This window comes from Camelus ferus, chromosome 32, assembly GCF_009834535.1.
Source record: "Camelus ferus isolate YT-003-E chromosome 32, BCGSAC_Cfer_1.0, whole genome shotgun sequence".
In the NCBI taxonomy this organism is placed as follows: Eukaryota; Metazoa; Chordata; class Mammalia; order Artiodactyla; family Camelidae; genus Camelus; species Camelus ferus.
This window is the reverse complement of record NC_045727.1, coordinates 10,711,361-10,738,111: the sequence shown is the minus strand read 5'-3', so window position 1 is coordinate 10,738,111 and position 26,751 is coordinate 10,711,361. Positions and strand designations below refer to the sequence as shown.

Genomic DNA, 26,751 nt, shown 5'->3' with positions numbered 1-26,751 from the left:
TCTGGGGAGGGGCACCCTTGTGTCCAGGTTGGGGGCAGGCAGGGCAGGCATTGGCCCAGTTTTGCAGACCTGCCTTGGCAATGAGAGGGTGGGAAGAGCATGGGTGCACCCAAGTGGCCTTCAGGTGCCACTGCCTCCTCACCTGTGATAGCCCTCTAGGGCAGGTGACACCAGGTGCCAGGTAAGTGGACAGTCCTTTCCCAAACTTTTCCTCTGATTCCTGCTTCTGGCTCTCAGGCAGCCACCCAGGGCCCTCGCTGGGTTCTGGGCAAAACCAAGTGGAACTCAGCTCACTTAGAGGTAAACTCCAGGATGAGCTTCCAGGAGAAGCAGCAGGGATAACCATGGGGTGGACTGCAGGGAGGTCACGGTAAACAAAGCAGCTACGCTTTCGTCCTGGGCCTTCCAAAGTCCAGTCTGTAAGCCCCATCTTCCGGAAGACGTACCCTGTGGCCTTGAGGGTCCCTGGGCTGCTGGGATCTCTTCATTGACAGAGCAACTCCTACCCCAGCACATGGCTTGCAGGGTGATCCAGGGGCTTCCTGGGTCCCTGCCTCTCTTGGGACTAAGGTGGGAGGCCCCACGAGCTGCTTGAACTTGGCAAGCCCTTGGCCCTCAGTTTCTCCATCTGCTGTCCAGTGCAACCTCAGCACAGGGGCGTTTGTGAAGAGCGAGCCAGGGCTGTGTGCTCCGCCTTCCTTTCCCCCAAGCCCATCAGGCCTGGGCTGGCCGCCCACTTCTGTTCACCATGGAGCTGGGTTTCCCTGGGGACCAGCAGACTGGCCCCGCCCCACCCCCAGCCCCTCCTGGCCACAGCTCACCCTGGGAGGAGGGGTGGAGGCTGGGCCACCTCCTGGACCCCTGCGCCCTTGCCCTGCCTTCCAGGGCCAGGCAGCCTCACTCCACTGCTGGGCTGGGAGCAAGAAGCAGTGGCCGCCCCTGGAGGAGGTGGGTAGCCAGGGCTGCCAGCCAGGGTGGGGGCCAGGGCCAGGGCGAACTAAATGTCACCACTGTAGAAGAAGCAGGTATCCTGAGGACCAGGAAGGTTCTGATCTGCCAAGGTGACCCCGTTTGGACCCCAGACGTGGTGGCCTCCCTGGAGAAGGGGGTGGTCCCAGGGCTCCGAGGCTGCAGGATTTCTAGGGGGCAGCAGAAATCAGGGAGGATGTCCTAGGCCTAAAGGGTGGCAGAGGGGTCCAGGCAAAGGGGGAGGGGGTGACGGTGATGATCCCGGGGGCCTGGGCGGGGAGGTGCCCTCCATGGTGTGGTTCCTCTCTCAGAAGCCCCCACAGGATCTCTCTGTGTCTCTACCCACAGACTTCATCAAAGCCCTGGTACCCACAGACGCCCCTGTCTCCCCCCAGGTCCTGGAGGCAGCTCCCGGTGGGATGGCAGGCCCAGCGTCTCTAAGGGCCACAGGGGGTCCAGCCCCACCAGGGGCTCCCTAGGCCTCCCACAGCCCGACACCTGTGGGCCTGTTCTCCACCCGGCTGCGGGCCACTCGCCATGGGCGGCTGCTTCTCCAAGCCCAAGCCAGGTACCTCCTCTCTCCTGGCCTCATCCCTCCCCCCTCCCTCCCGCCTCCTGCCACCTTCCTCCACCCCCTCCCCCTCTGCCTCCGAAGTAGGTCAGCCTGGGCTGCAGCCGGCTCCCTCCGAATGTTAACGCCGCGGGCAGGAATGGGGGGGCTGGAGGCCTCTTTACTGGGGGCTTAGGATGCTGGTGGGGGAGATAACAGCAGAAGGGGAGGGGAAGTTTCCTCCTGCTTCAGGTTTGGGGAGAGGAGCTGTGTCCCTCAGGGCTGGGGAAGGGGGCTCTGGGGACACCCTCATCCACTGTGTGACTTCTCTGAGCCTCAGCTTTCCCCCTACAAAAGAAGCCTGACCCCTGGAAGTTGCTGTGAGGTGGCGTGACAGGCCCTGGCCCTTTTCACCCTTTCCTTCTGACCCTCTGTGTGACCCTCAGCTACCTCCTTGGCCTCTCTGGGCGCACTTCCCTATTTGTAGAGGAAACCTCCACCCCACCTGACCCAAGTAGTTCCAGCAAGGAGGGGGCAGTGGTGCCCCGGGGTGCTGGGAAATGCCCACGTCTGCTCTCCTTCCCCCCTCACTTCCCTCTTCCCTCCTCACAACACCCAGGAAAGCATGGGTGTGCTGGCATGGCACAGATGAAGAAACCAAAGCTCAGAGAGGCCTCTCTAGTGCGCAGTCAGTGCCCTGCCACCTGCCCAGGTCACTGGCCAGCTTGCCCCAGCTCCCCTTACCAGATACACATGGGCTCCATTACCTTGGAACCCATGAGCTTTTCTCCTTTTCCTGGGTCTGAGGGAGAACTTGGGGGCCAGAGGAGACCTGTGACACCCTGCCAGGCAGAGGGACCCACCTGAGCCTGCGCCTCCCTCCCCTCATCCCCATGCCCTCAGGCAGATGATGTCCACTGTTTTGACCTCAACTCTCTCCCATCAGAAGTGGGCAGGAGGATGCCAGCCAGCCTCCTCCTGGGCTCCTGTAGAAGTGCTAAGCTGGCAGGGCCCCTGGGCAGACTCTGCCACCTGAAGCTTTCTTTGAAGGGCCTCAAAAGGCTGGCCTACCGAGACCCCTGGTCCCAGGACTCCCAGTAGAGAGGCTGGTCGCTCTTGCCACACCTAGGGCAGTCCTGGGGTTCTTGAGCCCAAAGCCAGCCCTGACTGTTCTGTTGTGTGGCCTTGAGCAGGTGACTTCCTTTCTCTGAGCCTCTGTGTTCTCATGTATGAAATAGGACTCATAATTGTGCCCCTGTGTGTGCTGTTGTGCTCAGCACAGGGCAGGAATGTGATAAGCCCCTCTCTGGGGGGCTGGGCTCCCTGTGGACTGTGGCAGCAGGGCAGGAGCTCAGGCCCCAGGCGCCCACACTGGGCAGGTCACAGGGAATTTTAGGGTGTGGAAGTGAGAGTGTTCAGGCCAGGAGGGGCCACAAGGAGACCAGAAGAAGCAGAAGATCCTTGTGCAAATTCTTCACTTTCTGCTTGCTCACCCCTGTGGCTTGGAGCATGTTAGAATGGTCTTCCTAAGCTCCCTCCCTACTCACTGTGTTCCTAGTAAGAAGTGTTCCAGGCTAGGCCTTTGCTAAGCTCAGAACTAGCCGGAAGCAGGTATCTTGGCCACAAGCACTACCTAAAGGCTTTCCCTCTTTGCCATGGCCACCAGGAGGCTCAGAGTGAATCAATAAAACACTACTGCCCAACTTCATCTGTTGAGCTTCTACTCTGGGTTACATGTATTGTTTGCTTAGTGTTCACTATCATCAAAGAGATAGACTCGTGCTCTCTGTTTTATAATGAAGACATCTGCCCAAAGGGGCCCTTTCCTCCGCTGCCCCTGACTTAGTGTCTTCCCTTTAGACCACATCAGCGAGCGCCCCAGGGCCTTCTGGAAGGAGGTAGAGGATGAAAACAGCCTGGCTGGGCTGTCATCTGGGCCCCTGCCAGGCTGTTCCTGTGAACTCCCACTCCACAGCTCACATAGCTGGTGTCAGCTGAGTCCAAAGTATTTTTCTTTTTAATTCTTCTGAAAACATTCTAACACCATTACATAAAGTGTGGAAAATGAAGGGAAAAAACCCACCCCACCCACAACCCCTCCACCTGACACAACCTCAGCGTGGTGGCCCTGCTGGAACCACGGAGCGCAGATTCACCCCTGCCCCATGCAGTGCCTGGTGGGGGAAGGTGCGGTGGGGAGGGCTAGGCCAGGAGGGTGAATGAGGGGCCAGGCCTGGGTGGGGGATTAACACAGCACGAGATGAGGGACAGGCAGGGGCTGTGTCTCGGTGGCCAGGCCGAGGGGAGCCAGGTAGGGCAGAGCAGGACAGCAGCCCAGGCCCAGGAACTGCACGGCAAGGGCCCTGAGGTGTGACCCGGTTCTTTGTCCCTGTAGTGTCAGGTCTGGGGGACGTGCCCTCGAAGGTGACTCCTGCCCAGACACCGGTCTCCATCACTCAGCCCTGCTCCTCACAGCTGCAGCCCAGGAGTCCAGATTATCACTGTTCAAAGTTCTGTTTATTGTTCCCTTCTAATTAGAATAATACCCCAGGCAAGTTGTAGGGAATTCGGAAAATGCAGAGAAGCATAAAGAAGAAAATGACAATCTTAGTTAACTCCCCTCTTCCCTTGAGAGTAGGCCCCACTGGAGGGTGGGGGATGGGGGCGCTGGTCCCTTCACCTGGGTGGGGTTCACCTCCAAGTCTCCTGAACACAAAGATGCTGAAACCCAACACCTGGTAAAAGATGAAAAATTCTCTAACTGGTGAGAATTTTAAAATTAATAAAAATTATTTTTTAATTTTTAAGAAGTTGAAATTATGTTGCCTACACTTTTTTTTAATTTTGCAAAAACTTCACGCCTATGGAACCCTCAATTTCCCGTCATTCAGATTCACAGAATGCATCTCGTTTTGGACACCCAGTTGTCACTGGAGTAGGACCTAACACGTTGCCCCCGAGTCTTCAGGGATGTCGGTCATAGTCCTCCACGGAGGCTGGGCCTTCGGAGTCAGCAAGGCTCTGGGGCACCGGGTTCTCACCTCCACCTAAATTCCTAACGGAAGCACAGTTTCAGGGTTGAATGAGCCTCATGTGTGCCCCCTGACTAATTTTGTTAGTGAAAAAGGAAACATGCAGAAATTAATTCAAGTTGACCCGGGGCCACCCCTGCTCAGCCTCCGGTCTGTGGCTCACATGGCTTTCTGGAAAGGTCGAGGAGTGGGGAAAACCCGCGCTCAGAGCTGGTTGGGAGGGCGAGGGCTGGGTGGGCTGGGGACTCATCACCATCCCCCACCTACCCCGCACGTCTGTCTGTCCGCAGTGGAGCTCAAGATCGAAGTGGTGCTGCCAGAGAAGGAGCGGGGCAAGGAGGAGCTGTCCGCCAGTGGGAAGGGCAGCCCCCGGGCCTACCAGGGTAACGGCACGGCCCGCCACTTCCATGCAGAGGAGCGCCTGGCTGCCCCCCACCCCTACCCCAGCACTCAGGACTGCGTGGAGGCCGCTGTCTGCCACATCAAGGACCTGGAGAATGGCCAGTGGGTGCTGGGCCTGGGAGGGGGTGAGAGGCTGTTGTGGGAGACAAGCAATGAGGCCTGGAAGGGGCACACGGCCACAACCGTTTTGGTGGCTCCTGCTGTTTGGGGGCTGCTCCCTGGAAGGCTGGGCATGGGGAGGAAGTGGTGTCTGGAGTGACCTGACTTCTCAGGGCAGCCCCTCCCCAGGATGCGGGAAGTGGAGTTGGGCTGGGGAAAGGTTTTGCTGGTGAAGGACAACGGGGAGCTCCATGCGCTGGGCCACAAGTGCCCCCACTATGGTGCGCCTCTGGTGAAAGGTGAGCTGTTCAGTGCATACAGGGGGTAGGTGGAAGGGATGCTCCGCCCCTGCTCCACCGGGCCTTAGACCCCACCTGTCAGCAGGGCCCCTGGGCTGTGAGGAAAAGCCAGGGGTGCTGGGACACAGGGGTCCTTGGAGAGGGGCTCTTGCCGGTGGCCTCAGTCTAGCTCTGCCCCCTCGTAGGAGTGCTGTCCCGTGGCCATGTGCGCTGCCCCTGGCACGGGGCCTGTTTCAACATCAGCACCGGAGACCTGGAGGACTTCCCTGGCCTGGACAGTCTGCACAAGTTCCAGGTGGGGCTGGGTGTGCAGCGGGGTAGGAGCCTGGGGGTGCAGGGTTGGGGACTGGAGCACCCCAGAGCCTGGTCCTGAACAACACAGCCCTTGCAGGTGAAGATTGAGAAGGAGAAGGTGTATGTCCGGGCCAGCAAGCAGGTGAGGAGGTAGCTCTCATCTCAGGCCAATGAGAGAGGCCAGGAGGGCCTCTGGGCCCAGGGAATAGCATGTGCAAAGGCCCCGTGGTGGGCGGGACTCTGGCGAGTGTGGCTGGGGCGCAGAGGGAAGAGCTGCATGGTGAAGGTGAGGCTGCACTGGAGCAGCAGGATCTGGCCTGTGGAGTTGAGGGGGTGATGGCATTGGGAGGACGGCGTCCCCAGCTCCCAGCTGCCCCCACTCTCTGGCCACCCCCAGGCTTTGCAGCTACAGCGGAGGACCAAGGTGATGGCCACATGCATCTCTCCAAGCGCTGGCCACAGTGGCAGCACCAATGTGCTCATTGTGGGCGCAGGTTGGTGGTGGTGTCACCAAGGGCAGGGTGGGGTCGGGGAGAGGTGGCTCCTGATCCCCAGTCCCCTCCCCTTAGGGGCAGCAGGCTTGGTGTGTGCAGAGACATTGCGGCAGGAGGGCTTCTCAGACAGGATTGTCCTGTGCACGCTGGACCGGCACCTTCCCTACGACCGGCCCAAGCTCAGCAAGGTATGTAGCGGGTGAGGAATGAAGCCAGAGAGGGCCAGACCCATGTCCCCCAGGCAGTTAGGTCCACTGGGACCCTTGCTTGTTGCCCTTTGGGGTCTCACCAGCTGCCCTCTCTGCTCGTGCCAGGCCCCTCTATGCTGCCCCAGAGAGATCTGGTTTGTTGAGTTCTATCCTGCGGCCCCTGTGCGACCCAAGGCTGCCCAACCCTCCCTGGGTTCCTGGCCCTTGGCTGTAAAATGGGACAATGGTTGGCCCCATCTGAAGCTAGCGTCTCCTGCAGTCACTGGACACACAGCCAGAGCACCTGGCCCTGAGACCCAAGGAGTTCTTCCGAGCGCATGGCATCGAGGTGCTCACCGAAGCCCAGGTATGAGCAAGGCTGAGGAGCAGGTCCGGGGAAGATTTTGTGGGAACTGTCAAGGGCATGAGGCCCCTGGAAGTGTGGACACGCTCTGCCCTCCAGGCACCTGTGGTGCTCCAGACCTGGCAGTCATGGGTACACGCAGAGCCCCAGCGTGGGTACACGGACTGTTAGCTTGGGGCTGGCACTTGGGAACATCAGGAGGGCTTTGAGTGGAAGGTGGTTACAGGGGACGAGGAGCTGCTAAGTGCAGGAGGGAGGTTCATCCAGGTGGCGGGAGCAGCCCCTGGGAGTGGCTCAGAGGGCCTGGTGGCTCTGGGCATGGTGCAGGCCCTTGAGGGCCCTAGCCACACTCCGCCGGCGGGGTTGCAGGTGGTTACAGTGGATGTGAGAAACAAGAAGGCTGTGTTCAAGGACGGCTTCAAGCTGGAGTATAGCAAGCTGCTGCTGGCGCCCGGGAGCAGGTGGGCGGGGCATCCCCCACGCCCCTGCTAGGCACTGGGGAGGGCTTGGGGTGCTGCAAGACCCTCGCTCACTCTGGTCACGTCCCAGCCCTAAGACCCTGAGCTGCAAAGGCAAAGATGTGGAGAACGTGTTCACGATCCGGACACCTGAGGATGCCAACCGCGTGGTGAGGCTGGCTCGGGGCCGCAACGCTGTGGTCGTGGGAGCTGGCTTCCTGGGTGAGCAGCTGGGGTTGTGGGGGGCGGTCAGGGGGCGTGGCCAGGCCTGGGAGGCACTGGTGCCAGCTGCCACCCCATCCCGGCCCCAGGGATGGAGGTGGCCGCCTACCTGACGGAGAAGGCCCACTCGGTGTCGGTGGTGGAGCTGGAGGAGACGCCCTTCAGGAGGCTGCTCGGCGAGCGTGTGGGCCGTGCCCTGATGAAGGTGAGCCCAGCGGGCAGGGAGCTGGGCCCTTGGAACCTGATCCGGGCACCCAGCGGTCAGACTCTCACCCCTGCCCACCTGCCCACCTGCCCACCAACCCCGACAGATGTTTGAGAACAACTGGGTCAAGTTCTACATGCAGACGGAGGTGTCGGAGCTGCGGGCCCAGGAGGGAAAGGTGGGCCCTTCTCCCTGCCCCTGCCACTTTCTGTCCCCTCTCCTTGGGCCTGGGATCTGCTCACCACCCACTCTCCACAGCTGAAGGAGGTCGTGCTGAAGAGCAGCAAGGTCGTGAGGGCTGATGTCTGTGTGGTGGGCATTGGTGAGTGAGGAGCAGGTGGCTGACAGTGAGCAGAGACTCCTGCGCACACGCACGAGTGACTTTGGGCCTGGCCTAGAGGATGCTCCCAATGACCCCTGCCCAGTGATACTTGACTCCTCGCCTGCCCCGTGTGGGAAACAGACAAGCCTCTAACGGGCCCTTGGTCTAGTTGAGGTGCCAGTTTGGGGAGGGACAAGCTGGGAGGTGGCAGCACGGGGTGGGGAGACACAGCCTGCCAACCCCACCAGGGGCTTCCTGGAGGGCTTCTCAGAGGAGGCGATACCTGAGGCCTGATAGGAGACCCCAGGGTCTGTGGGGGTCCAGGCAGAGGGGACAGGACGTGAAGGCACAGGGTGGGCAGCCCACTGGGTGATCTGTCTGGGGCTGGATCATGGGAGTGAAGGGTGTTGGTTGTGGAGAGCAGTGAGGCAGGAGGAGGGTTGGGGAGGGGACATGGTGGCCCCTGTCCCACCAGGTGCAGTGCCCGCTACAGGCTTCCTGAGGCAGAGTGGCATCGGCCTGGATTCCCGAGGCTTCATCCCTGTCAACAAGGTGGGACTGGGTGGGGTAGGTGGGCAGGGTGCTGGGCCGGGGTTGTGGGGGGGCTGGGTCAGGGCCCCCATCCCACCCACCAGCCCTGGGCCCTCTCCCCACAGATGATGCAGACGAACATCCCGGGCGTGTTTGCAGCTGGCGATGCCGTCACCTTCCCCCTGGGCTGGAGGAACAACCGGAAAGTGAACATCCCACACTGGCAGATGGCCCACGCCCAGGGTACCGCCAGCTCCGAGGCAGGGTTGGGGTGGAAGGCTGTTCCAGAGTCCTGGCCTTGGGTCCTGGTCACTGGATCAGCCATTCAAGGCTCTGCAGTGGCCTGTCTGGCCTGCCTCATCCAGGTGATGGCACAGGCTCACAAAGACCTCCCAGCTGGAGACCTCCCTCCAGTGCCCTCAGGACACCCCATTCCGCCAGTGACAGCGCCCCACCCCAGGTGTCCTTCCACCAGCCTCTCCTTTCCTTTTGTCCTCAGAGACACATGTTCTGCAGAATTTCTCACCAAGCTGTGCAGTCACCTGGGGAGAGAGAAAGGGGTTTGGTAGGACACAGGCCAGCCCCTGATTCTGTCTCCCTTGGGCCACTTAACTGGCTCTGTGAACCCGGCTGCCGGGTGCAGGCCCCTGGGAGCTGGCCAGCTGGGCCTGGGAACCTGCTATGCTCTCTGGGGAACAGCCTCCCCCTCACATGGGGCAGTTACTGTGCACACCTTGTCTGGACCCCTCAGCTGCAGGTGCCTCAGAGGGCAGCCACCTCCCCTTCCTCTGCCTGTGCATTGTCTGAGCATCTGTGCATGAAATCCCAGTCCTGCTACCAATTTCTGTTCAGGTCCAAGGTCTAAAGCTGGTGCTAGGGTTTAGGAAAGAAAAAGCTACTCATCAGCTGAATATAATTGAGGTTTGCCTGGAAGGGTCCAGGGGACTCTCAGAGACATCTAGCTACGGGGGTTCCTCCAGCTACTGGGGCCTCATCCAGACTGGCTCTTCCATCTTGAGCCCTGAGTGTGGCTGTCACCTCTGCTTCCCTGGACCCCGTGCCCCATTCTCCTACCTCCCTCCTCAGACCTGCCCTGTCGGATTTGTTGTGTGTGCGCACCTGAAATGGTGCCGGGCCACCAACCTTCCAGGCCCAGGGCAGCCACTTCATTCAGATTCTGCTGAGAAGCATCTAAGTGGCCGGTTTGGGGCCCCATGTCCCCCTCTGCACCCCTCATCTGCAACCAGCGGTGGGCAGTGGGTTGAGCAGAGACGTGCCTCTTTACTTCTGGGGAGGCGAGGAGGAGTAGTCTCCCATGTCTGGGATCCCCAGAGAGCCCGGGCGGACAGTGGAGGGGTGGTGAGGGCTCAGATCAGGGCTCTCACCACCCTGGGACACACAGGGCGCGTGGCAGCCCAGAACATGCTGGCACAGGAGGCAGAGATCAGCACGGTGCCCTACCTGTGGACCTCCATGTTCGGCAAGAGCCTGCGCTACGCAGGTAACCAGGGGCCTTGGACGCGGGCGGGGCCCAGGTGTGGCGGAGTGCGGAGGCGGGGCTTGGAGGTTAGGGCGGGGCTAGGAGCATCTGCGGGCGGGGCCATGACTGCTGCAGGTGGAAGCCGGGAACTCGCTGGGGGCCAGGCCAGGACGTCCCCAATGGGCGGGGGGTCGGGGCCTGGGGGTCCAGGGCAGAGTTAGAGGGACACTGGGCATGGACCCGTGAAGCCCCGTCCCCTCCGCCTGGCCCGCAGGGTACGGAGAAGGCTTCGACGACGTCATCATCCAAGGGGACCTGGACGAGCTGAAGTTCGTGGCTTTTTACACCAAGTGAGAGCAACGGGGTGGAGCACGGGCGCGAAGCAGCGGGCACTCAGTCGGGAAGGGGGACGGTCCGGAGAAGCTCTGCTCCAGAGGAAGGGGCTTACCTGGTTCTCTGGACGGTGGGAGGTGGGCTGAGTGGCAAAGGGAGGCCGCTAGGCAGAAGCCCGCGGGGACAGGGTGTGACAGCCGCCCCGCCCCATGTTGAAGGACGCTTTATCTTCAGGACAGCTCTTGGAGGTGGGTGTCAACATCCTACTTTTATTTATTAGTATTACTTTGTAATTTTTAGGGGGGGAGGTAATTAGGTTTATTTATTTTTTTATTTTTAATGGAGGTACTGGGGATTGAACCAGGACCTCGTGCATGCTAAGCACGCTCTCTACCACTGAGCCGTACTTTCCCCCAACGACAACCCACTTTTACACCGAGGAAAGTGACACAGGTAGAGAGCAGAGATCCGAGAACAGATCCCAGCCCAGACCCCAACTGGGGAGGAAGGCTGGATCCTCTTTGGGGTCCCGCAGAAGCAGAAAGCTGTGCTGGGCCGAGGGGTTCAATGTGCAGCAGGGGGTGCTGTCCCTGGTGAGAGACTCCCTGGGTCCCAGGTGGACGTGAGTGTGTCAGGGTCTCCAAGGATGGGGCCTGCTGCTGGACAGTCCTCAGGCTTGGCACCTCTCCCTGCAGAGGCGACGAGGTGATCTCGGTGGCCAGCATGAACTACGATCCCATCGTGTCTAAGGTGGCTGAGGTGCTGGCCTCAGGCCGCACCATCCGGAAGCGGGAGGTGGAGTGAGTGTGGGCACTGGAGACCTTGGGGAGGGGGAAGAAGTCCCCCGAGGTCTTGGCAGCCAACTGCCCCCACAGCCCTGAAGGGCCCTCCCCTGCACCCCCCTCCCCTGGGTCCCCATAGGTCTGTGGCTCCCAGGGCTATAGGGGTATGGCATGGAACAGGGAAAGGGTTGTGGTTCGGGGGTGGGCCAGTTATTTGTGCTCCAGGGGGCTAGAAGGGACAGAAGCTGTTTTGCACAGCAGGACCAGTGCTGTGGGGAAGGGTCCAGGCCCAGTACTTGTGCAGTCATTGGGCCTGGACACCACACTGGACGTGATTGAAACAACCATGAGGAAATGCAGCTAGTGGTGTCCCTGGGGACACCCTGCACAGAATCGTGGGGCGGTTGTTCAGGTCTGAGGGACACTGGACACCAGCCACTACCCTCATCCTGGCATGGAGCCAACGGGAAGCACCCTGTGGACTCGACCTGCCTACATAGAGACCCCAAGGCTGGGAAAGCCTGGAGGCCATGGGACAAGAGTGGGCCTCAGGCTGGGACATGATGAATGACACGCTCTCTCCCTGGCCTTCTCTGTCTCTCCCTCTTGCCTTCGCAAAGGCTGTTTGTGCTGCACAGCAAGTACGTGTCCTCTCCTTCCTGTTGACCGTTCTGAGCCTTTCCCACCTCAGCCCAGAGTCTGCACTGTGTGGTCTTTCCCTCTCTGCCCAAGTACACATCCCTGCTGGGCACCAGGGCCTCCAACAGCTCCCTGCTCTCTTCAAGGGCCAGCTGCTCATGCTGCCCAGCAGGGGAGCCTGCTCCCTCCAGTCCTCACTCCTCCTCCCTCATTCCTGCAGGACCGGAGACATGTCCTGGCTCACAGGAAAAGGATCCTGAGCTCGCATGCAGCAGACTTGGGCAGGCACGCTGGGGCGCCAGGGACAGAGCCCAAGCCCCGGGGGCATGTGCCAATCTCCAGTTTCCCAGGATCCTCCAGGGCAGAACCTGAGCCCTCCCGGTGCTTGCCTTCTGCTGCCTGGCTCACCTCCAGAGAGGCCTCCGAGGCCTCCAGGAGATGCTCACGACCCAAGGCACCCAGTGCCACTGATGGCTGGCGGTGGAGCCGGGACCAGCCCTGCCTCTTCTCCCTCTATTGGGACTGGTCCCCTGTAGGACCCTGCAACATATTAGACATTATCTTAAAATTAAAAAGCACACATTTGCAGTCTGTGTGACTTCCACTGTAACTGGGCAAACTCTCACCAGGGAGAAAGCAGATGATGGGGAGATAGGCAGGACCACAGAACTCAGTGTCACACCTGTGAGTGCCCAGTAGCAACTGACTCTGTCCTCGGGGTTAGGGAAGGCTCTTCAGACCAATGTCTTGGATCTGGATTTTGAAGGAAGGGCACTCCAGGTAGAGGGGACAGCACGAGAGAAGGGCTTGAGACAGGAAGTGCTTCTTCAGAGGTCAGAGGCAGCTGTCGCTTGGCCGTTTGGGGGGGCATTGGCCCACTTAGGGCTGAGGAGCTGGGTCCGAGACAGACCCAGCCTGATGGCAGCCTGGGCTTCCTGAAAGCCCATTTCGCCAGTGAAGCAGCTGATGCGCTGCTAGAGTAGAACTGAGAATCCTGAGCCTCAACGCCACGCTGCCTCCGGGCGGAAAAGAAAGCCGAGAGGAAACGAAAGCCGATGGGAGACCGGGGGCCAGCCCCGCCGGGGAGCACAGCAGGCAGGGGATGGTGGGGCGGCCGTGGGGGCCACTGCGAGCCCGGAACCCTCCGCCTGGGATCCCTGGGCGGCGGACGATCGAGGCAGAGCCACATGCACAGAGCATGCCGGGAGCGGCGCCGCGGAAGTGCGAGCCGGGCGGGGCTGTGGACGTGGCGCCGCGACCACCGAGTGGGGATCGCGCGCCCGCGCTTCGCGGGAAGTGCTCCTCGGAAGGCTACGCACTCGCCGCGCAGAGCGGTTTGGGGTTTTCCCGGCCGCTAGGCTTGCCCGGAAGTGCGGGCATCCCGGAGTGCGGCGCCGGCCGGAAGTGCGGCGCCGTCGGCACAGGGATCGCCGGGAAATGTAGTCCCGCGGGGGCGGCCCGGGGCGGTGGCCGAACGTCCCACGGACCCGGTGGCCCATCGGGCGCGGACCCGGCATGGCTGGGCCGGGTGGCGCGGGGGTCCCGATCGGGGCCGGGGCCCTGGCTGGCGGCGCGCGGTCCAAGGTGGCCCCGAGCGTGGACTTTGACCACAGCTGCTCGGACAGTGTTGAGTACCTGACGCTAAACTTCGGGCCCTTTGAGACAGTGCATCGTTGGCGGCGCCTCCCGCCCTGCGACGAGTTCGTGGGGGCCCGGTACGGCGGGGCGCGGGGGTCCTAGGGGCCCTGGGGAGGGGGTGTCGGAGGGAGTCCCAGGCGGGGCGCAGGGAGGAGGCCGGGCCGTGATGTCCTGGGGCGGGACCTGGTAATAAATGTGTGTGTGTATGGTGGCGGGGGCTGGGGAGGGAGGTCCAGGTCGATGTCCAGGGCAGGAGAGGGACTTCCGAGGGAATCCCGGAGTGGGGTGGCCCAGGACAGGGTATGAGAGTTAAGTTGTGTTTGTGGGTCCCAGGTGATCTGCAGTGCGGTGGGAGTGTCAGGGGTCCCCACATGCAGTTCTTTGGGGATATTGGTGGAATTTAGGGGTCTTCATTGACCTTGGCATTTGAGAGGTGTTATCTGACCTGTGTAGTAGCCCCAGTGCCAGTCTCATTCCTTGGGTGCCCGCTGGAGTGTCCTGGCCTCACTGCCACCCACCCCTCTCTTTCCAGGCGTAGCAAGCACACAGTGGTGGCCTATAAAGATGCCATCTATGTATTTGGTGGAGACAACGGGTGAGTGTGTCTGGATCAGGGAGGGAGAAGCATGGTGGCCTCTGCAGCTCCTCTAGTGTCTTTCCAGGTGTTAGCTAAGCGCTCAGCCTCAGTTTCCCAGTCTGAGATTCCCGGTGCTCAGGGTTCTCAGCACCACATCCAGGGGGTAACACATACTCAGGATGCAGAAACATCCCTCTCATTCTGAGTGAGAGCACACAGCGTTGACAGAAGCACATCCACACACGCCCTGGCTGCTGCCCCTCCCCTCTAGGCCTCATACACATGTTCATGTTGTAGTTGAGAAAGTATGGGGGATACTGATTTATCTATTTCCCACATTTTTCACTTTCATAACTGGTTTTCCTGTGTTGCTGTAAATTCCTGGCTTATCACTTTTCCTGGCAACGACCCAACTTTCGGTGGGTGGGCACATCTCCATTCCATGAATGGTTCCCAGTTAAACTCTGGCTGGTTTTCTTTGGTGGGAGCCTGCTGGTTGTGGGTCTGAAGCGTGGCCTCCTGGACAGACAAGGCTCAGTTCAGGTTACATCTTTGTGGCTTTGGGCAGGCGGCTTAATGGCACCAACCGCACCCTTGTCTTCTCTGTAGAGAGGGATGGTCCCATGTTCTGCTTTTACAGGGTGTTCCTGAGGGTCAGTGAGTGCAGGCTGAGGGGCTCAGGACAGGAGGGTCCCTGACCCTGAGGATGTGGTGTTTGCACATCACTCATCCTTCCCTTCAGTCCTGCTGGGCCACACCTCTGCCTAGCTGTGTTCAGAATGTACCATGCATCCTTCCAGTCAGGCCCTTATGCTGGCTGTTCCCTATTTCCCACTTTTCCTGGCCCTCTAAATCTGTGAGTGAGGCTTTCCCCCAACACCTGGACCAACTGGACCAGCCAGCAGCCCTCCCCTTCCCTTCTGCACCTCTTAGTGGCTCCATTGGTCCCCAGAGCCCACAGATGCTGTTTATTACCTGTCTCCTCAGCCAGGGCTAGACCTGTATCTCAGCACCTAGACAATTCACTAAATGTTTGCCACTCTAAGGGAAGGAATGAAATCAAGAAGAGGCATCTGCCCACAGATGTTTACCGCAGCCTTAACCAGAATCCCCCAAACCAGAAAAGTCCTGGTGTCCAGCACAGGGCAGGAGGTGGGAACATCCCCAGGACTGTTCTGCAGCAGGTGGACTTGATATGGCAGCTGTGTAGCAAGAAGCAGAAACATTGCTTCTACAATGTGACACTAAGAAACAGGATGACAATTTGTCTCATTCTAGTTGCAACTTTGTAAAGACCAACTGGGTACAGAGAGAGACGGCCTCCTGTAGCTCAGCGGGGGTGGGGTGACGTGGGGGTGGGAGATGGGTGCAAATGGGAGAGGGGAGGACTACAGTCATACCTCTGCTTCTCAGGTCCCGGGTGCCTGGCTGTGTGGCCTCAGGCGGGCTCTTTTATCACCCAGGCTATTTCTTGGAGGCAGAGACTGAGTGAGGCCCGGGTGCAGGGATGCTGGGCTCCTGTTGGGTCCATGCCCTTCTTCTGTCTTACTGACAAGGGCTGGGTGGTAACACGCGGGTCTTGTTCAGTGATGTGATGGCTGGTGCATTTGCTTTCCACTTTATTGTGTCTTTAATGTAGTGAATTCGTTGGCTTTGCCATAAAGAGGTGGCAGGAAGAGAGAGAGAGGGGCAGGGGCCTCCCCTAACACATGGACATAGCCTCAGAGAAGGGGGGTCGGGGCACACCAGCGGGAATGTGGGTGGGGATTCTGGAGCCTGGGGTGAGGTATGAGATGCCTAGGATCATGCTTGTGTCCTGACCCCAGGCCTGCTGATCCTGCCTACATGGCAGGCCCAGGTCCCCCACCAGCTGGGGAGCTTCCTTTGGGGTCACCTCTGTGGTCCGTTGGGCATCAGCTGGTTGCCTGGTCCTGGCTGAGTCCCCCAAACAGCTGCCCGCACCCCTGGGCTGCAGCGTCCATCTCCCGGGTCCCTGGCTGTTTTTCAGGAAGACAATGCTCAATGACCTTCTTCGGTTCGACGTGAAGGACTGCTCCTGGTGCAGGTGGGTGTCCCCGGCTCCAGCCCCTCCTTCTGCAGGCGCAGAGCACCAGGCTGGGGCCTGACTGCCAGCTGAGTCCTGCTCTGGGAAAGCCAGAGGGACTTCAAGGAGGAGATGACCACATCCGGGGGCCGCCTCTCCCAGAGCTGCTCAGCAAGTCCTTCTCTTTCTTGGCTGTCTTTTCCAGTCCACAGCTGAGAGTGGTTAGCCTGAGTCCTGTTATATAAGGGGTCTGTTTGATCTGGTTGTGAGTCCTTAGCTTCTGCCTCAGGAGAGCCCATCAGTCACCAGGCCTGCCTCACCAGCCAGGGCGGCCACCAGCTGCTGGGGCCTTCCAGGATGGAGTCTGCTGCTGCAGGGGGCTGTCCAGAGGCTGGCAGTAGTGCCTCCCCTCCCCTCCCTGCCCCGGGGAGCCCATCTTCTGCCAGGAGACCCCACATGGGCAGTGGGCAGCCTGCCAGTCCTGGCCACCCTCCCCAGCTGTGCAGCCTTGAGTGAGACGCCTGCTCTCGCTGAGCGTGGTGGATTTGTGCCCATCTGGTCCAGCCCAGCTCCCATCTGGGAGTGGCTCACAGCTGAGGGGAGATAAGTATCCCAGGATCCAGAGATGTTGGGCTTCCTCCTGAGCTGTTCTGGCTGCCCTTGCACCGGGCTCTGCCGCAGCTCTGGGTGCAGCCCCCTGGGGTGGGGACTCACTGCCCCTCTGTGATGGAGAAGGATGCCCAGGTCCAGGACCCACAGCTGCCAAGCCGGGCCCACTGCCCAGCGTCTGCCCCGACACCCGGGTGGTGCTGGGGTTGCTGTGGACGTTTATATGTTTCTCTCACATGTGATTTTACAGTATGGCCAAGAGTTGCAGATTAGTTTAAAAATCACTCACACTCAAGACTTTATAACTCTTTGTTAAAAATTGCTTATGTATGGTGGGGGTGGGGTATAGGTCAGTGGTAGAGTTCATATCACGCATGAGGTCCTGGGTACCTCCAATCCCTAGTACCTTGTTTACAAGAATTGCTTAAGTATAAAACTCTGAAAGGAGCAGCCCTGGGAAAGCAGTATAAATGGGTTTTTAATTCCATAAATAAAACATGTGGAGCCCCGAGCTGCAGAACATGGAGCAGCTGTGGGGATCAGATGTGGACGATTCCAGAGCAGCAGAGACCCACGGAAAGAGCAGATTCCAAAATACCTACCACGTGATTCCATTAAAAATTACTCAGAGGGGTAAACATTGCATGGGAGAATGAGGGCCTTCAAGGTGTGGATGGTGGTTTCTGCAAAGGGATTATATATGTTGTGCTGGCTGGTTTTCTCTTTTTTTTCCATATTGGCAATTTTTAAAGGGTTTCTGTGATGAAACAGGTATTACCTTCAAAATGCAAAAGTAAAAGGAAGTTTGTGGGTGGTGGGGGCTGCCCTGCTGACAACTACTGCCCCTTGTCCCCCCACCAGGGCGTTCACTACCGGGACCCCTCCCGCCCCCCGCTACCACCACTCGGCCGTCGTCCATGGCAGCAGCATGTTCGTCTTTGGTGAGCTGTTCCCCCCCGGCCTGAAGCTGTGCTGCCCTCCCTTCCACCCTTCCAGCCTTGGTCACTTGCTGTGCTTGTGCTCTCTGCACCGTCAGCTTTTTCTGCCTGAGTCCTCTGAGCTCCTCTGCTGGGTCTCCCTGACCAGCCTGATCTCCCTGGGGTGGAGCTGTCTGTCTCTAGCTGTGCCAGGAGGCGGTTCCCCTCCCAACCAGGAGCAAGGAACAGGGTTCTGCCCATCTGTCCCCAGAGCCTCGTGCAGAGGCAAGCAGGCACGAGGTGCTCCCCTAGCTTGGAGGGGCCCCAGAGTACATTGTAACCGAGGCCTGATTCTGCCCCCACCTCCTGGGCTTTGAAGGCTGAATTGCTGCTTTTGGGTGTGACGGCTTCTCACTCTCTTTACAGGGGGCTACACAGGGGACATTTATTCCAATTCTAACTTGAAGAATAAAAATGACCTCTTTGAATACAAGTTTGCAACTGGACAGTGGACAGAATGGAAAATTGAAGGACGGTGAGAGTTTTTGCTGAGACCTCTGGGGTTATGCCAGCAGCCCCTCTGGGTCCTGGGAGGCAGTGGGCCTGAATCAGCCCCTGGAGAATTACAGATGGAGAGCCTGAGGCCCAGAGGAGAGAGTCCCGGGCGCACAGCACAGTGGCCAGAGCTGGGAGCGGGTGGCAACTCCCACCTGCTCCAGTCTGAGCCTCCCCCAAGCTCTCAGATCCCTCCTTTCCGAGAGTAGAAGGGACCAAAGTTCCTGTTGATGAGCGTGTCTCTGGCCTGCTTTGCCAGCACCCCTTGATATTGGGTGGGAGCTGGGAGGGGGCTCTGTGCCCTTGAACGTGGGAATCCTCGTCCAGCTGCCCTGGCCTCTGGTGCTGTCCCTTATTCCCAGCGGGCTGGCCAGGCTGTGGCCCCTGCCCAGGCCTCCTGGGGCTGTGGGGCTCAGGTGTGTGCTGGGGGCTCACCGCTCACCCCTCCTCATGCTCCAGGCTGCCGGTCGCTAGGTCGGCCCATGGTGCCACAGTGTACAGTGACAAGCTGTGGATCTTTGCTGGCTACGATGGCAACGCCAGGTATGTGGTGGCCTGCGAGTGCACTGAGGCACAGACTGGCCATCCTACCACAGGGAGTGGGGCTTGGGCCAGGGGTTTCTTGGGAGGGTGGCTGTGTGCACAGGGCTGGGGGAACAGGAAGATGGCACGGCCCCTGCCAACTGACCCCTGCAGAAGTCAGAAGTCCTGGCATCCCTGAGGCATCTCCCCAGGGTGAGCCTGGCTCACATCTGTGTAGCTGTCTGAGGACATGCTGGGCCCCACAGCTGGGTGTCATTGGGGCTGGGGACCCAGAGTGGCAGGGTCAGTGGGCGGTGACCCTGAGGGGCTGAGTGGGCGGGATGTGGCAGCAGCGGGGCTCAGAGCTGGCCGCACCCCATGGAGGGCGGCACAGAGTTCCTGCCCTCATAGGCCTTCTCCTTGCTGTGGGAAATTGGCTTTGCTTTTCTGGTTACAAAAATAGTGTGTGCTCATTCCCCAAAGCTCAGAGCATAGGAGGCCCCCATGCTGCAGTGCCAGAGGTGGTGGTTTCTATGAAGTCCTCCCCTGGCCTGGAGTCAGCTGAGCGAGCGGTCCCCACTGCTGCTCCCCATGTCATGGTGAGGCCACTCGTCCACGCAGGCGATGTGAGGACTCAATGCAGTCCCCCAGCTGAAGCCCCACCTCCGTGGAGTGTGGTCCTCCTGGAGCCATCCCTCCTGGCTGGGCCCAGGGCCACCCTGACCGCCAGCCTGGCTGTGGGGTCCTGACCTCTCTATCCTCACACAGGTTGAACGACATGTGGACAATTGGCCTCCAGGACCGGGAGCTCACGTGCTGGGAGGAGGTGAGGGGCGCGGGGCCGTGGAGGCGAGGAGGGCAGCTTTGTTCCCTTGTCATAGCCCAGCCTCAGCCTTGGCCAGGCTCTCCCGCTGACCGCCCGGGATGACACGGGTGACCGATGCAGCTGGGGGACCACCCCCGCCTCTGAACGCAGCAGGGGCGGCTTGCTGTTCGTGTCCTGCCTGCTGCCGTCTCCAGGCGAGCTGCCCCACTGCTGCCCCATCTGCCCTGTAGTGAGGACTTCGGCCCCAACTGGTCAAAACTGGGCCCATTCAGGTGGGGCCTTAAGCCGCTTAGCAGAAAAGGGCCCGTGAACCCTCACTCACAGAGGTTTCAGGAGTGAGAGCAGCCTCCATACCTCCCCTCCCGCAGGTGGCCCAGAGCGGCGAGATCCCCCCCTCCTGCTGCAACTTCCCGGCCGCTGTGTGCCGGGACCGGATGTTCGTCTTCTCAGGGCAGAGCGGGGCCAAGATAACCAACAACCTCTTCCAGTTTGAGTTCAAGGACAAAACGTGAGTGCCCTGGTGGAGCTCCCTGGTCAGCACCCCATGCCTATGCCAGGAGCTGGCCAGGCAGCCCCCGCAGAGAGGGCTGGGAGAGGCCCTCATGCAGCCTGGGCCAGAGCCCCGAAGGCCCCTCAGGGGCGGCTGCAGTCCAGCATCTGGGGGCCTGGGCAGCCCCCTTGGCCCCAGTGTGGAGACAGCCAACCACCCCTTCAGGCAATTGCCTCACCGGTCAGACGTCTGCTCTGTGGCTGGCGGGGGGGGGTGCAGGGGCTCAGGCAAGACCCTATGGTGGGCTTTGTGGAGCCAGGCAGAGCTGGTGCCAGAGTGGAATGGGGCGAGGGGCACAGAGCACTTCCAGCTGGGCCCACAGGGCCGTGGAGAGGGCTTAGAGCCCAGGTGGAGGCTGCAGGCAACCAGGAGCCCCTACTCTGGTGCTGGTTCACACGCAGCGTCCACACGCCTCACAGGTGGACACGCATCCCCACTGAACACCTGCTCCGGGGCTCCCCACCGCCCCCACAGCGGCGCTATGGGCATACCATGGTGGCCTTTGATCGCCACCTCTATGTGTTTGGTGGTGCGGCTGACAACACGCTCCCCAACGAGCTGCACTGCTACGATGTGGACTTCCAGACCTGGGAGGTCATCCAACCCAGTTCGGACAGTGAGGTGAGCGTGTTGGGGCACATGTGGGTGGGTCCAGGGCCAGGGGTGCAGACCTGCCTGCTCCTCCCACCCCCAGGCTCCTTACAGCCTCTGGGGGCTCCCAGGGCTCCTGACAGCCAGCAGGAGCAAGGCCAGGATGCCCGGAACTGTCAGCCCTGGACACCTGCCCTGGCTGGACCCTGGCCCGGGGCCCCTCTGGCATGTTCCCACCTTGCCACCTGCAGGCTCACACTCCACTGCCCATCCCGTGTGCACTGAGCACGGGACATTCTCCCAGGAGGCACACCTTGACCTCGGCCCAGCTCCCATCTCGGCCGTGCTGAGAGCGCCCTCGTTGTGTGACTCCTCCCCCCACACTGTCCCCATAGCACCCGTCCCCATCTTGGGCAGGAACAGCCTCCTGCCCTGCCCTTGCTGAGGAAGGCTGCATGTCTCCCCACCAGGTCGGTGGGGCCGAGGTGCCAGAGCGAGCATCTACTTCTGAGGAGGCGCCTGCTCTGGGCTCCGAGGAGCGAGGCAGCTGCAAGAAGTCCCGGGATGTCTTTGGCCTGGACTTTGGCAGCACCACCACCAGGCAGCCCACCCCGCCGGCCTCCGAGGTGAGGGTCGGCTCCCTCCTGAGCACCCCTCACCCCCTGAAGCCAGTCTTCTGATGGGGAGGTGGAGGCCCAACGGTCACACAGCAAGTGAGGCCAGGCCAGGAGCCTGAGCCCTGCTGGCCGGGCCACATGAGTGCAGCTCGTGACACCCAATACCCACTGTCACCCTGTGGGTCCACAGGCCCCACCTCCCCCACCCCCACTGTTCTGCCTGAGGTCCTGCCCTCTGGCCCCTCCTTCCAGGCCCTTGGGCCACGTCCTTGCTCACAGCCTGGCCAGCGCCAGGCCTCACCAGCCCCATGGCTGGAGACCCTGCCCACCCATCCCAGCCTCCCAACTTGTCCTGGCTCTCCGCAGCTGCCCAGTGGGAGGCTCTTCCACGCGGCGGCTGTGATCTCCGACGCCATGTACATCTTCGGGGGCACTGTGGACAACAACATCCGCAGCGGGGAGATGTACAGGTTCCAGGTGGGCTATCAGGCCGGCCTGGGTTGGGGCAGAGACAGCCAGGTTGGGGCGGGGCCGGCCTGGGGTGGGGCGGAGACAGTGGGGATGCCGACGGGACATGGGGATGGGGTTGGGACGGCCCGGGGTTGGGGTGGGGCTCGCAGCAGGCAGATGTACAGGTTGCAGGAGGGCTCACAGGCCAGCGTGGACAGCGGGGTCGGCCCAGGGTGGGTGGCAGAGCAGCCTCTCCCAGGGGGCTGGGCTGGGCTGTGGGCCTCTAGGCCCAGGGCAGTTTGAGGAACCTGAGTGCTGGGCGGGGGAGGGCGGGCTCCCAGTGCTCAGTGGAGGGGGCTGGGCTGGGTAGCCACTGGTGTTTGGAGGGCACCCGCTCGCGGAGGAGAGGGCAGAGCTGGGCCGACAGTGGGGCGTCTGCCTGCAGTTCTCCTGTTACCCTAAGTGCACGCTGCACGAAGACTATGGGAGGCTGTGGGAGAGCCGCCAGTTTTGTGACGTGGAGTTCGTGCTGGGTGAGGTAGGTGCCCTTCCTGTGCCCGGTTGGCTGCCCACCAGTCCCTGGAGTCCCCGGGCCCCTGCACCCAGGATGAGGGTCCTGTACCCTCCACCAAGGTGTCACCCTCACTGCAGAAGGAGGAGTGCGTGCAGGGCCATGTGGCTATTGTCACCGCACGGAGCCGCTGGCTCCGCAGGAAGATTGTGCAGGCTCGGGAGCGGCTGACTCAGGTGACAGGCCACCCTCTCCCCCAACCCCTCCCACAACCCCTCCCACAACCCAGGCAGTAGCTTCTGTGAGGTGTCCTCAAGCACCCCTTCCTCTCCCCACAGAAGCTGGAGGAAGAGGCAGGCAGGGAGGGTCCCGGTGCTGTGCCCAGGGAGGGTCCTGGTGTGGCCATGGGTGGGGTCCGGCCGCCCCTGCTGCGCGTAGCCATCCGTGAGGCCGAGGCCCGGCCCTTCGAGGTGCTCATGCAGTTCCTCTACACAGACAAGATCAAGTACCCTCGGAAAGGTCGGCCTTGGGCAGTGGGGGGTGGAGGAGGGGCAGGTGGGACAGCCCTACCAGGGCACTGGCAGCCCTACCTGGTAGGGGGCAGCCTGGGTCTCAGGCTGCCACCACCCGCATGTGGCCCAGCCGCTGCCTTTTTGTGGGGGGAGCTGGGGCCTGTGCCCCACACCGGCTGCAGCCCGGAGGCTCAGGGGCTCTTGGACGCAGGCCACGTGGAGGACGTGCTGCTCATCATGGATGTGTACAAGCTGGCGCTAAGCTTTCAGCTGTGCCGCCTGGAGCAGCTGTGCCGCCAGTACATCGAGGCCTCCGTAGACCTGCAGAACGTGCTGGTTGTGTGTGAGAGCGCCGCCCGGCTGCAGCTCGGCCAGCTCAAGGTGCGTGGCAGGGTCATGCCGCAGCCTGCCCCCTGCTGCTGCCTGGTCTGGGGGTCGGGGGTTGGGGCGAGGCCTGACCCCAAGCCTGCCGCCCGTCTGTCCCAGGAGCACTGCCTGAACTTCGTGGTGAAGGAGTCGCACTTCAACCAGGTGATCATGATGAAGGAATTCGAGCGCCTGTCGTCCCCTCTGATCGTGGAGATCGTGCGGCGGAAGCAGCAGCCACCTCCCCGCAGCCCCTCGGACCAGCCTGTGGACATCGGTAGGGAGCCCACCCTGTCCCTAGAGCACTGGGCTGGGGGCGGTCAGCTTGAGGGGAGGCTCTTGTCAGGCACAAGGCACAGGGTATGACAGTAGGCAGCTCAGCGCAGGCAGGCAGGTCAGAGCTGCGTGCAGCAGGCTAAGCGCTGAGGGCTGCATCTCCTGGGTCTGCAGCAAGCGAGCAGCTTCTGTTCCAGGTGGGCCCACGTTGGGGGCTTCGTGAGGGGTGAGCACAGCCCTCATCGCTTGGCACCTCCCTGTCCTGTCTGCCCAGCCCAGGAAGGGACTGCATGGCTTCCTTCAGCCCCTGGCTTCCGGGCAAGCACACAGGGCATACTGGCCGCAAGCTCCAGCACAAGCATGGGGGAGGGCTCAGGGGGCTGACTCCGGGGATGGTCAGACTCTGGGATGAGGGGGTGCAGGACTGAGGCCGTGTTTGGGGCTGAGGGGAGAACGGGGCCTGGCAGTGCTTCAAGGGCCAGAGGGGAGGTTGGTTCAGGGGCAACTCGGGCAGATATACAAGAGGCGGTGGCCTGGGGTCCCGGGTCCTGAGTCAGAAGCCATCCTCTGGCTCAGGGACCTCTGGGGGCGGAGGCATCTGCTCAGGGTCCCTCCACACCCCCAGGCACGTCTCTGATCCAGGATATGAAGGCGTACCTGGAGGGCGCGGGAGCAGACTTCTGTGACATCACGCTACTGCTGGATGGGCACCCGCGGCCAGCCCACAAGGCCATCCTGGCCGCCCGCTCCAGGTGGGTGGCCTGTGGCTGGTGGGCTGGTGGGTGGGTGGGCCTGGTGTGGGTACCTTGCTGAGGGCCAGCCTGTCTGCAGCTACTTTGAGGCCATGTTCCGGTCCTTCATGCCCGAGGATGGCCAGGTGAACATCTCCATCGGGGAGATGGTGCCCAGCAGGCAGGCCTTCGAGTCCATGCTGCGCTACATCTACTACGGCGAGGTCAACATGCCGCCCGAGGACTCGCTGCATCCTCACCTCCGGGGCTCCTGGGTCACTCCTGGGGTGGCTTTGGGGCCTCCCCAAAGGCGTCAATTTCTAGAGGATTCTCGGGTGCCCAGTCTCTCCCGGGTTCCCTGAAGCAGTTAGCTGGCTGGCACTGAGGGGTCTGCAGCCAGGAGGGACAGAGGTGTTCAGAGGAAGGGGTCAGTCACTGCTCTGAGTGAATGATTCCTGGACACGTCACTTCTGTGGGGTCTGAAACTCTGAGCTCTGCAAATGTGTGTGAGGGTGCTTTCCTGAGGAGAGGATTCTGTGGTTTTCTTTGGACCTTGAATGGGGCCTTGGACCCTGCGTGGTTCCAAGCCCGTGTAGAGAGCAGCCAGGGTCCTGCATGGATCTGAGCCCCAGCCGTCCCGGTGGTGATGGGGGGCGGGACAAGGCAGCTGTGGCTCAGGTTTTCTCTGTCCCAGAGGTGTGGTTCTCCTGGGGGAGGAGGGCAGGTGTGGGGAGAGCTCCCCTGGTGGCAGCTCCTTAACCAGCCCCCAGCTACCTGTTCGCGGCCCCCTACTATTACGGCTTCTACAACAACCGACTGCAGGCCTACTGCAAGCAGAACCTGGAGATGAATGTCACGGTGCAGAACGTGCTGCAGGTAGCTCGCTTGGTGCCTGGGCTGCCTGCAGCTGCGCCGGGTCAGGGGTGGGGGTGGGGAGCAGCACTCAGGGCCTGCCGTTCCAGATCCTGGAGGCGGCAGACAAGACGCAGGCGCTGGACATGAAGCGGCACTGCCTACACATCATCGTGCACCAGTTCACCAAGGTCAGGCCCCACCCTGTCCCCCGGCCCGCCCCTCTTCTCAGGGCCCACCCCCCGTCGCCGTGGCCATGGCAGCAGGGGGCCCTGGGGATACCTAAGCAGAGCTGTCCCCCACTGGCCACGCCCCACCCTGTCCTGGGAGCCAGCCCACCCTGGCATGAACCTGGTTCCATCCTTCTGGCCCCGGTTGCCTCCTGCAGGTCTCCAAGCTGCCCACACTGCGCTCGCTGAGTCAGCAGCTGCTGCTGGACATCATTGACTCCCTGGCCTCCCACATCTCCGACAAGCAGTGTGCAGAGCTCGGTGCCGACATATGAGGGCCCACATGGTACTGGCCTCACCCATCCCACCCACGCCACCGCGGAGACTTCTGGCGACACTCAGGCCTGTGGGTGCCCAGGGCCCCCACAGAGAGCTGAGGGGTACATGAGACAGGGAGCTGCAAATGTCCCACCTTACTGCTGAAGACACTGGTCCCACAGGAAGCAGAGAGGGAAGGAGGCCCCCAGAATGGCACCCTCTCTGGGGTGGGGGTGGGGAGCCAGGGATCAGCAAAGAGGACCCAGCAGGACGGATCCTGGCCAGGGCCTGGTGGGGGAGAGATGAGCCCAACAGGGAGCCGGCTTTGTGTCCCCCACCTGGTAGGGACCCAAGGGGACCTCCTGCCACCTGGAACTTGTGCATGGGCAACACTGATGGGCAGATGGAGTCTGACTGAAGATGAATTTTGGGGTGAAGGGCCCTGAGGTCAGCTCCCCACCCATGAAGTGTCACTCAGGACTGGGCTGGGTATCTGCAGGCCCTGCAGGATCCCATCTGCCTGTGTGTGCATCAGGGCCCCAGGCTGCACCAGGAAGACAGAAGAGATGCACCCCCAGTCCCCGCCTGTCCCTAAGTATTTATTGTCACAGGCTTGCCTCTATTAAAGCCACAGCAATGCTACCTACACAGAGCTCACCGTGCAGTCCCCACTGGTGGGTTGTGGCCCTCTGTCCTCCCAGAGCCTAGGCCTGGCTGGGGGCCTGGGTGCTGGGATCAGCAGTCTTGCCTGGTTCTCTGTGCCTGTAGCCCCTCGCCCCTGCCCCCACCCAGGGTGGCCCAGTCATGCAGGGGAAGGGCTGGTGGGAACAATACAGGCTGGCATGGTGCTGTTCCACTCCCAGGGGGCTCTCCTGGCCCCTGTGGTGAACCCTGCTTGCACACTCCACTGTAGGCTCCTGTCTGGGCTAGGACTCTTGAGGACAAGCCGACTCCTTCCCTGAACCGTTCGGGCCTGGCTTACACAATGCCACTTTGGGAAAACATGAACTCTCTTCTCGGCCTCCAGTTGAGCCTGCACAACTGTGGCACCTGCCACTCCTCAGGCCTTGCTAAGAGCCCTGGGGACCATGAGCAGGTAGACCCTTGGGCAAGGGAAGCCTGCCTGCAGGCCGCCAGAAAACGAGGAAAGGGTGGGGCAAGATGTGCCTCCACTGGCTTGCAGGCTTGGGAACCACCTGGACCCTCTGCTATCCGCATCTGCCTCCTATTGAGTGCCATTTGACTCTCCCAGGCACAATGTGAATAAAAGTTGCACTCCAAGGGCCAAGCAAATTTCATGACACAGTGGAAACACTTCCAGAACTGGAAAGAAATCAGCTGTGCTCTTGGGGCCGAGGCCCTGTAGCAGGGAACAGGTGTGGCTAAGCTACAGATCACAGGTGCAGGGAGGCTGTCCACGTTCCAGCTGAAGTGAAGGAAAGTGAGGACACAGGTT

The 26,751-nt window shown here is 61.2% G+C and overlaps 1 protein-coding gene and 1 long non-coding RNA gene across 4 annotated transcripts; one reads left to right on the top strand and one right to left on the bottom strand.

Annotated features, from left to right (window-relative positions):
• Positions 1 to 900: 900 nt before the first annotated feature.
• LOC102521457 (leucine-zipper-like transcriptional regulator 1) lies at positions 901 to 26,576 on the top strand. Of its 3 annotated transcripts, XM_032472113.1 has the most exons (38): positions 1,420 to 1,537; positions 4,842 to 5,055; positions 5,242 to 5,351; positions 5,537 to 5,646; positions 5,743 to 5,787; positions 6,043 to 6,139; positions 6,215 to 6,327; positions 6,608 to 6,694; positions 7,061 to 7,152; positions 7,241 to 7,371; positions 7,461 to 7,576; positions 7,683 to 7,754; positions 7,835 to 7,898; positions 8,374 to 8,450; positions 8,555 to 8,672; positions 9,832 to 9,930; positions 10,184 to 10,259; positions 10,938 to 11,042; positions 13,834 to 13,896; positions 15,887 to 15,943; positions 17,393 to 17,472; positions 17,875 to 17,983; positions 18,463 to 18,546; positions 19,294 to 19,351; positions 19,720 to 19,859; positions 20,321 to 20,522; positions 20,963 to 21,118; positions 21,476 to 21,586; positions 22,005 to 22,097; positions 22,211 to 22,306; positions 22,409 to 22,589; positions 22,794 to 22,963; positions 23,069 to 23,225; positions 23,850 to 23,976; positions 24,056 to 24,205; positions 24,726 to 24,831; positions 24,918 to 24,998; positions 25,196 to 26,576. In XM_032472113.1, exons 1-38 carry the CDS (start codon positions 1,507 to 1,509, stop codon positions 25,310 to 25,312), a joined length of 4,095 nt encoding a protein of 1,364 aa, XP_032328004.1. In that variant the 5' UTR covers positions 1,420 to 1,506; the 3' UTR covers positions 25,313 to 26,576. The 3 variants fall into 3 exon arrangements, with proteins under 3 accessions (XP_032328003.1, XP_032328004.1, XP_032328002.1); XM_032472111.1 differs by lacking the exons at positions 1,420 to 1,537; positions 4,842 to 5,055; positions 5,242 to 5,351; ... (13 more) ...; positions 10,184 to 10,259; positions 10,938 to 11,042 and adding an exon at positions 13,096 to 13,378; XM_032472112.1 differs by lacking the exons at positions 13,834 to 13,896; positions 15,887 to 15,943; positions 17,393 to 17,472; ... (15 more) ...; positions 24,918 to 24,998; positions 25,196 to 26,576 and adding exons at positions 901 to 948; positions 11,884 to 12,254 and having other exon boundaries at positions 1,365 to 1,537.
• On the bottom strand, positions 4,159 to 4,880 carry LOC116661008. The gene is made up of 3 exons (XR_004316764.1): positions 4,819 to 4,880; positions 4,350 to 4,574; positions 4,159 to 4,254 (listed from the first exon to the last, which is right to left on the bottom strand). It is a non-coding gene; the product is annotated as an uncharacterized LOC116661008 (long non-coding RNA).
• Positions 26,577 to 26,751: the final 175 nt, after the last annotated feature.